General features: G+C 53.2%; 4 protein-coding genes across 4 annotated transcripts in view; 3 read left to right on the forward strand and 1 right to left on the reverse strand.

Annotated features, from left to right (window-relative positions):
* CC84DRAFT_1188352 (uncharacterized protein) overlaps positions 1-339 on the forward strand; it is a gene marked incomplete at both ends in the record, with an annotated part of 1,353 nt that extends 1,014 nt beyond the window's left edge. Inside the window, one exon of the mRNA XM_018180984.1 lies at positions 124-339. Within this exon, the coding sequence (XP_018034127.1) occupies positions 124-339 (216 nt within the window). The remainder of the gene's footprint in view (positions 1-123) is intronic.
* A 2,862-nt stretch (positions 340-3,201) lies between these two features.
* Positions 3,202-4,571, reverse strand: CC84DRAFT_1260854 (oligosaccharyl transferase-like protein subunit). Its single transcript, XM_018185018.1, has 4 exons — positions 4,196-4,571; positions 4,045-4,145; positions 3,637-3,995; positions 3,202-3,586 (listed from the first exon to the last, which is right to left on the reverse strand). The coding sequence occupies exons 1-4, from the start codon at positions 4,538-4,540 to the stop codon at positions 3,405-3,407; spliced, it is 987 nt and encodes a 328-aa protein (XP_018034128.1). The 5' UTR covers positions 4,541-4,571; the 3' UTR covers positions 3,202-3,404.
* Positions 4,572-5,081: 510 nt separating this feature from the next.
* Positions 5,082-7,139, forward strand: CC84DRAFT_1094981 (uncharacterized protein; the record flags this gene model as incomplete). The annotated part of the gene is made up of 2 exons (XM_018174591.1): positions 5,082-5,345; positions 5,394-7,139. Coding segments are annotated over 2 exons (2,010 nt in total), but the record flags the coding sequence as incomplete, so codon positions are not given.
* A 472-nt stretch (positions 7,140-7,611) lies between these two features.
* CC84DRAFT_865941 (uncharacterized protein) lies at positions 7,612-8,351 on the forward strand. The gene is made up of 2 exons (XM_018187707.1): positions 7,612-7,784; positions 7,893-8,351. Exons 1-2 carry the CDS (start codon positions 7,707-7,709, stop codon positions 8,118-8,120), a joined length of 306 nt encoding a protein of 101 aa, XP_018034130.1. The 5' UTR covers positions 7,612-7,706; the 3' UTR covers positions 8,121-8,351.
* The last annotated feature ends 874 nt before the right edge of the window (positions 8,352-9,225 follow it).

Consider the following 9,225-nt stretch of genomic DNA (forward strand, 5'->3'; position numbering starts at 1 on the left):
GTGCTTGGGGAGGAGCATCCTTCCACGCTGACCAGCATGGGCAACCTGGCGTCGACGTACAGGAATCAAGGCCGGTGGAAGGAGGCCGAAGAGCTGGAGGTGCAAGTGATGGAGGCGAGAAAGAGGGTGCTTGGGGAGGAGCATCCAGACACGCTTCTAAGCATTAGCAATTTTGCCTTCACGCTGCAGACCCAAGCTCGTCAAAAGGAGGCTTTTGCACTGATGGAAAGATGCTTCCTCCTGCGCCAGCAGATCCTTGGCGAGCAACATCCTGATACACAGTCGTCGCTGGACACGCTGGCTAGCTGGCGAGCGGATTGTAGTGACGAACTTTCGTGACGTCACCTCTAGTGTTGTGTAATGTAGATCTCAGTGCTTGATACTATAAATCGCATAGTTCCAGTAGCTTGTGAATCTCAAAGGTATGCAACTTAGTAATGCAGTAGCTAATTACTCGGATTTTGCGCAAGCTATAGAACAGATGCGTATTGCGCCTGTCTGTATTAAAGTGCACCGGGAAAAACTCGAGCGGCCGGAAGAAAGGTGTGCCGTTACACCGTGCGTCCCGGCACGCTTGGACAGACATTAATGTGCTTTGCACAGCCTCAGGCTGACGGCTGACGGCTAACGGCTGGATAGCTCAACTTAGTTGTACGAATGACATAAGTAAATTACAGCGATCGGCAGTCTTAGAGATTAATCTGCTCTAGCCGAATTTGGAAGGTCTTCGATGAGAAGTACCGACCGGGGTGGCGAGTTTGCATGAACATGCGCGCTTCGCCAGCCATAGGACTGGTATTGATTACTTGGCATCATTCTAAGTCTTTGAGGGCCCTATGGACCTGTATTTTGGTAATATAGAGTCGAAGAGGTATTGTGGTTGTGGTATATGGAGAAGACACAAGATCGCTAAGAAAGAGAGCCTCGCACGCCTCAGGCTAAAAGGCGAGGGTAGGATCGTATTTCCCAGGCCAGGCAGAGCGCAGAGTATCTTGAGAAGGTACAAAAATTATTCCGGTATAGCTATGGTGGGAGCCAGTTCTTATTGGGGAAAAACCATTGTCTAAAGTCGAGGTACCTGTGCTTTGTCTCGCCTCACCGTGCGTCTCGCGACCCAGGGAAGTAGGTTATGACCTACTCCTTATAAGCGATATTGAGTTGGCTTGGGTGCCTCCGAATTGTGCGATTTTTGCTGCTAAAATGGAGGAATGCAACACAACAACTTTAGAGCTTTAAAAGATGTACGACGTAAAAGAGACTTTTGTCTACCGTGGATCCACCCGATTATACACCCTACTTTCCCGCTCCCATATCTTTTCTCTAGCTACTAACAAACAAATTTGCTCTCTTTTGAACATATTCCGCAGCTTTCAATGCTTCTACCTCATTATTCTTTTCACCGCAAAAGGCTGTAATGTTGAAATGATTTCCGTGCTGTTCTTATGATCTGACAGCCTCATTTAAATTTGATTTAGACAACCTTTGGTTCTGTTTAACTGACTCAAGTGCACTTGCCATTGGGTGGCGTATATGTCAGCTAAGAACGGACAAATGATCCAACTCTGTGGCCTGTTTCTCGTCAGGCATGTGGTGGCACACCTACGACCTTACTCGGTATTCTTAACACTATCATCTTTACTTAGAGGTACTATAGAGTTTACGGCCTCGGTTATGTAACATCCGCTAGTGTTGAGCATTAAAAGGTGAGTTAGGATATACATAAAGGAAAACAGACCCTATGGTGCTGTGGTCATCGTGAGTAGCTGAATGTTACCAGTTACCAGCTTCTCGTACCAACCTGATACCTGTACCATCCCATGCCTTTCCGCTTCTCAAACTAATTTATGGCCTGCATAAGTACTTGGCTCGATCACCGCAGCCTATTCTCTGTAATGGTTCAGACACCGACTTATTTCCCACTGTACCGGCACATCGCACTATACCATTCATGAGCCAAGGCCTGCTTAGGGTTCTTTACGGATAGGTACCCAAGCTTGAGCATTGAAAATCCGATGCGAAGGACCCTTTTTCAGGCTCCAGAACGACTGTAGTGCTTGTAGGAAAGTGGCCAGATCTTTCTTTGCCGTGACTACAGTCATCAATGCGGCCCTCCAAGATCGAGACACAATCCAGCTGTAAAATGAGCATTAGAATCTGTAAATGGAAGGATGGATGTGAGAATCTCATGAGTTTGAAAAGCACAGTGATCGGTTCGAGGTACTATTTTTTACGCGTGGAATCTTGTCGAAGCCCCATTGATCGTAAGGCTGCGAAAAGTAAAAATTTGATTGGATCGAGGTATTTTGCGCCCAGCTTGTCGAACCAGGTAGGATTGCGGTACCGAATCAAACCGTGGTCAATGACCCCCGTGTTTACCCGATCTCTTCACTTCTTCAGCACTTCTTGCTCCTTCAGGGAACCTTTCATCTTTCCATAGAGCCAAAGATTTTTAGCATGCTTGGATTTAGCGGCACTTCGCAAGGACTCCGCCATGCGAGAGTCTACGAGGTTGTGGTTTGTGAGCTTGTTTTTGGCGGAAGAGGTGGACGTGTGTGGGTAGCATATAGCGATCGAATAAGAGTGAGGAGACTCTTACTTTACACTTCCGGATGGGCACTGACGTCTGGTCCTGCTTCAACGAGCAGGATGACTGCTCGGGGGCGAGAGGTGAGGACGCACACTGCGATGCCGCCACCCACATTGATGAAATCTGCCATTGTCATAGCGATTGAGCTGCCACTCCCCCTGACCCTGATCTTGACAAAAGTCTGTCGAACGATACTTAGGAATGATGCAGGATGCCCGCCGATATTTTTAGAGATAACCATTGAACTCTCCGTGACGAGTATGCGAACAAACTTTATTTCGCGTAGGAAAACACACCAAGAACACACCAAGAAGCACAACCTAGTACAGCCAAATTATGCCTGGCGTAGTGCTGGCATAGCTACATAAAAGCGCCCGCAGGTTGGAGTTCAGCATAGACTCGGAAGCCAAGTTGCGGCGTAGGTAGTTAAGTTGGCCTCGAATGAGGGTGGGGGCTGAACCCAGGAGCTATGGCGGGTTGACCTCCTCGTCATTGCCAAGCGTTCGGCACCTTACACCTGCGGCTTTCGTTAAATGGAAGGTGTCCTTCACATGTCAGCAACGAACGAAAACGTATAGTAAAAGTGGTGAGGCGGTAACACAATGTGATAGATTGGAGCGCAATGCGATTTGAATAGATATCTTTATTTTCCTTTCCAGCCTCAACGCCGGCTGATGCAATATACACGCAATAAATTTTACCAATTCTACATTAGGAGCTCGCTTTTCCAGCTACGCTCCACACCTCCGACCACTGCAAGGGCACAACTTGTGCTCTTTTTCCTTCTCTTTTGCTCGGCGCCGAACGGGACTCGCGCTTAAAAAGGGGGCAGCCAGAACTGATATCCGCCGTTCTTCTGTCGGAAGACGCTTAGGAGGAAGCTGTACATGCCGAGGAGGACAGCGCTCCAGAGGAAGACGGCGAACTGCTGGGCGCGGGGATCGGCGATGCGGGGCACCTTGAGCGCGAGGGAGATGGTAGCGAAGGAAAGGACACCGTCTGTCTGAAATTAGCTATTGACCTCATTCCATCCTCAGGATAGGACTTACAGATAGCCGCAACGATCTGCGACTCGAGACCAAACTGATTACTGAAGCCGCCAGCAAAGTAGCTCAATCCACCCTTGCCGTCTCCAGAGACATAGGGTACCTTGCGAATGTGGTTAAACATGTGGCCGCTAGTGAAGAGCAGCACAGCAATGAGACTGAAAGCAGCCCAGATGTTGCGGTTTTGCAGAATCGGGACAACGTAGGGCGATGCAACAGCAACAAAGGTGATTCCACCTAGCACGGCGGTCGAGACGGTGATGATCTTAACGTAATTGATGGGACGTGAGACGGAAGGCTTGGGAGCGTCAGCAGGGAGCTGGCGCGCAACCCAAGCTTGGATTTGCTCGGCGGATTGCGGTCTGCATATTGTTAGTATCTGAAAGATTCTCGGGAGCGCGGGAGAATTACCCGTTGGTAAAGTCGAAGCGGACGGGCTGCGAGTCAACCTTCGCATTGGGGCCCACGGTGGGGTGGAAGTAGAGCAGGATCGGGGCGGTTTGAAGCATCAACTGCGGACCATCAGTACATGGACCCCAATCCCTGATATGAAGATTCATACCGACTGGAACGTGTTCTTTCCATCCACAAAGTCCAGCGTGCCAAAGACCAGCCTGCTCTTCCCCTCTCTGTCGCCCTTCGCCCAGCTCTTCCCCAGCAGATCCCATTCCGGCTGGAACTCGCGGCACAAGACACACCCAAATCGAGTCTCCAAAGCAGTCAGCAGCACGGCGATGGAGTAGTCCCGGGGCGCCTTAGTCAATTGGGTGTAGCTGGCATCGTCGAGCTTGAGCGGGCCGGAGGACGACTTGGAGCGGAAGTCGGCGAAGCGGTCGCCCGACGACTTCTTGGCAGCAATCGCCGTGAATGGCAGCAGCGAGGCCGTGAGGAGCTGTAGCCAGCGCATTGTGGGCGTGCGGGTGGAAATGTGGCAGATTGGGAGCTCTGCTCTGCTTGAGGTCGAAGACGATAGCTTGGGGAACGTGTCCTCGCGCTGGGGTGGAGGGCTACGTAATCAGCCTAAGCGAGCTGCAGGGATCAGCCATGTACGCGGATGCTGCGTCCAGAAAACACCTGGGCGGCAATGGACACGGTCAATCAGTAGAGGACATGTTTGTGGCGTTGGTGCATTCATTTCCAATGTCCCAGTGCGAGAAACCCTCACACTTGCATATGTTTGTGGCGTGGGGAGAAGAAACCCCACTCTCCTCTGGCGGTGCCTGGTTTCTTGGCAACGGCCGTTGTTTTGTTTACGACGCGTCGGCCAGCGAACTTCAGCCCCTCCATCCCATCTTCCTACCCGCTCTGCATTGCATTCTCGCCATGGCTGTCGACATGCAAGTAGATTATGACTATGAGATAAAAGACGTGAGCCATCTGGAGTGTATTCCGCAGGACGAGATTGTACTAACATGTCGTAGTTGAAGCACTCGCTACGAACGGCGGGCCTGGAGCTCAGCCTCGAGCGCAGCAAGCACTCGGTGGAACTGGTAGCGAAGGACGAAGACATCAGGAAGCTGCGAGTCAGCCAGTGCTTGCTGCAGGACGAGAACGACGACCTGCACGAGCAGCTGGAAGAGGAACAGGCGCGTTCGGATGGGCTCGAGAACGACCTCAATGAAGCGCTTGCCCAGCTCGACGAGCAAGCGGCTGCTGCGGAGCTAGCGCTAAACCAGATCCGCACCCAGTCGCGGGAAGTCGCGAACCTAAAGGTGTGTAGCTTAGTCCGCACAATCAACCTCTTTGTCTAACACAAACAGGCTGAGCTCAAAGCAATGGAAAATGTCACCTCCGACTCGAATAAGATTCTCTCGGAGAAGCTCGCCCTCACCCGCGAGATATCGTCGCTCCGCCCCGAGGTCGAACACCTGCGTGCCCAAGTCGAATCCAACACCGGCTTGCTTGCCGAGAAGCTTTCGCTGCAGCGACAATTAACCACCGCTCAGGTGGAACTCGAGAATGAGAAACGTACATCAGCCCGTGTCCTCGCGAAGCAGGGGAAAAGGATGGAGCAGGACGACGAGCTTCGAGGACAGCTAGAGGAGATTCGCAACGAGCTCGCCAAGGAGAAGAAGGACCGCTTGAAAGCCGAGGCTGCATTAGCCAAGGCAGAAGAGGCGACGGAGCAGGTCCAGGCCGATCTGGAGGCGCAGCAACAAGCAACGGAGCGTGCGCAAGCCAAGCTCGACAAGGCCGGGAAGAAAGAAGCTCAAAAGGCCAGCAAGCGGGACGAGGAACGCGATGCCGAGATCGAGCAGCTACGTGAGGAAGTGGCACGCGAGAAGAGGGCTCGTCTAGCTGCGGAGAAGGCAAATGCGAAGAGTAGCGTGCGTGATGCACAGTTGGAGGAACTTCAGCAACAACTCGACCTGGAGAAGCGCGAACGCCAGAAACTTGAGAAGGCCAGCAAGAAGGGCCAACAGAGCGGCCAACAATCCGATGGCAAAGCAGACGATCTGAAGACGGAGCTGGACACGGAGAAGCGCGAACGCAAGCAGCAGGAGAAAGAATACACCAAGACTCTCTCCGACCTACAAGCCAAGAACACCATTCTCGATGACAAGCTGAATGCATTCCGCGAGAAGCTTCGCTCCACCAAGGAGAAGCTCAAGCAGAAAGAGGAGGAGCTGGAACGCGCATCTCGGGCTCAGACTGCTCCACCTGCCAAAGCCGCCCGTGAAACTTCCGTCAAGCCCGCAAAGAACATCCGGAAGCGCATGGCTGCTTCTGTCGAACCCGAGACCAACCTCGGCACGCCAGGAAATGGTGTACCAGCGAAGAAGACCAAACGCGGGACCTTCGCGACAGCACTGGGCGACACGTCCAACTTTTCGCTCACGCCGTTTTTGAACCGTACCGCCGTCGGTGCGCCAGGCGAGACGATTGTGGAAGAGGACGAAGACGAAGATGCAGATGACGCGACACCCACGACATTGGTGGCCAACAAGGCGGCAGCACCACCACCCATGATCAAGGCCCTTGCACCTTCTGCGTCCAACAAAGCGAACGCTAAGCCTGGAGCCCGAAAGAAGACGCCCGCGCCCATCCTTGACGTGGTTGCCGAAGAAGCCTCTCAGCTCTCCTCCAAGGATAACTCGGAGAACTTGCTGCCCGCCGTTACCGTGCCGCTGAAGACCACTGATGGTCCGTCCAAAGAGCCTACGAAGTCCAAGCTAGTGCCCAAGGTCAAGCCCCGCAAGTCGCTCATGTCGTTTGCAACCTTCATGGATGAGCCTGCCGCGGAGAAGAAAAAGAAGCGCAAGCTGGGGACGAGTGGACTTGGGAAGACTTTGTTCGACGACGATGAAGACGCTGAGGAGGAAGGCACGGCCAAGCCAAAGAGTAGCAAGGGTCTCTTTGCTGCGAGGGCGCTGGGGAAGGCGGGTTTGGGCAAGGGCAGGCCGATCAGTGGGGGCTACAACATGATGTCCGATGAAGGCTTCACGTTCTCGCCGCTCAAGAAAGACAGGAGGGCTGCCGGTGCTGGCGCGAGTTTCTTGAAGTGAGACATGCTGTGAGCAAGCCATCATTTGGGCACGTCTCGTGCATCAGGCGCAGGCACAGGTCATGATGGAAAATCGAATGTAGGCGTTTGTGCACTCTGGCATTTTTAGGAGCTTCTGGTATACACTGATATTTTATTTTGACTTTGCTTACGGTATTCTGGCTTCACTGGCCTCTCATCGCACTTGTCGGTCCCTGGACCCTAGACGGCGGACGGGACCCACAACGCGCGCCCAGGCTGAACCCCTGCACGAACCGCGTGCCCTTGTCGTCCGCTGCCACACGCCCGCGTGTTTCAGCCTCAGCTCTGCTGTACGCGAAACGCCGTTCCGTTGGCTGGACTCCGAGGCAGCGATTTTCTTTCACGCTGGTCATCATCCTCGTCTTTCGCCCTTTGAGCCAGCATTGCTCATTCCACCACTCGCCCGCGACATTTTTGCGCCAGCGCAGCCAGTGCGACCACCCACCTCCGCATTGATTACCCCGCGTTCACGAGCGAGAGGAAAGCACGAGCACACGACATCGATATAAAGCACGCGGCGGGCAGCAACCAAGACGAATACAACAAAATGGGCGCAATAGGAAACCTCATTCCGCTCGTCATCCTCTTTGCCGTAGTTGCGGGAATGGGATGGATCGGTTACCAAGTTCGTCTCTCCTCCAACCCTTTTCACCTCGACGCAGCATCCCGCAATCTTGTCCACACCATCAAGCCCCCAGGTCTTCGTTCTCTTAGCTGACACTTGCTCTCCCAGATCTACCTCTACTCCAACGAGCTCGCCGAACGCGGCGTCCGCAAGATGGAAAAGAAGAACGTCGTCTTCACCAAGGACGGCGCGAAGGTGGCCGTCAAGGAGGTGCGCACCGAGGACTATGCAGATCGCACGCAGAAGGCGTTTGTAAAGACATGGAATGCGGCGCACGAGGGGACGGGTAGTGGCGCGGAGAAGAGACCCGGTGTGGGGAGGACGAGGACGAAGTAGTGAAGGGACGGGACGGCCAGACACAGAGGAGATGGCGCCCGAGAGGGATGCGCATCAGAGTTTGGGGGAGGATGGATGTATACCATGGGCCTTCATTTGGGTCGTATTCGAGGGAGAGCTGGATATAGGCATGTGCTGTCATAATTGGATGAATACAGCATCAGCATGAGCAGCGGCATCAGCATCAGCAGTGGCATCAGCAGCAGCGGCATCATTAGCAGCGTCAGCATCGACACGGGTAGTCCCACAGAATGTCTAGTGCAAGGAGCCTTTTTGTTTAGCTCTGCTCTTTCACGGCACTGCTACTATATGATCAGTAATCGCTACTTTTGGACATACGTACGGAATCATCTTCGACGTATGGGATGAACTAGTTCTCGCCTCGTCTATCGCGATACCACTCCCGAATCGTGGCACAATGCGCTTGTAAGGGTGCTTAGCGACTGGGGTGCCTATTTCTCCATGCTGGCTCACTTTCCACTTCCTCAACCCTTTTCAACTTCAAGCTATCAGCCACTGAACAATCATCTGCTGCCACAGCCCACAAAATCAGCGGCAGTAAGATCAGAGCGTCCATGCCGCACACTTGCCTCAATATCACTAACAGCCAGACTGTTGTTTCCTGGCGACCGTAAGCATAGCTTTTGCTCGACCCTTGTCCGTACGGGACAACGTTTCTAACCTCAATGCGTGCTTACCTCACCGCTCTCTACACGCTACTTCCCCTTCCAGCAACCCATCCACTTTAACTCTGTTCCCTGACCATCCAGATGAATATACGACTCTTGCGCCTCGCGTCTCGCACCTCGCGCCTCGCACCTCGCGCCTCGCACCTCGGACTTCATCTGAATCCCAGCCATGCTCAGCACGACCTACTGAATCCTTCACTCGTCGGTAATGTCCAGCAGCACCCCTGCACTTCCTCGCTATACCAGTTCAAAGGCTTTGTTTCGACCGTGTCGCTGGGGGGGGGGGGGGGGACATGGTAAATTATACTCGACCTGCTGGTGTATTATACTCGACCTGCTGGTATATTATACTCGACCTGCTGGTATATTATACTCGACCTGCTGGTATATTATACTCGACCTGCTGGTATATTATA

Source organism: Paraphaeosphaeria sporulosa, assembly GCF_001642045.1.
Source record: "Paraphaeosphaeria sporulosa strain AP3s5-JAC2a unplaced genomic scaffold CC84scaffold_7, whole genome shotgun sequence".
Taxonomy (NCBI): Eukaryota; Fungi; Ascomycota; class Dothideomycetes; order Pleosporales; family Didymosphaeriaceae; genus Paraphaeosphaeria; species Paraphaeosphaeria sporulosa.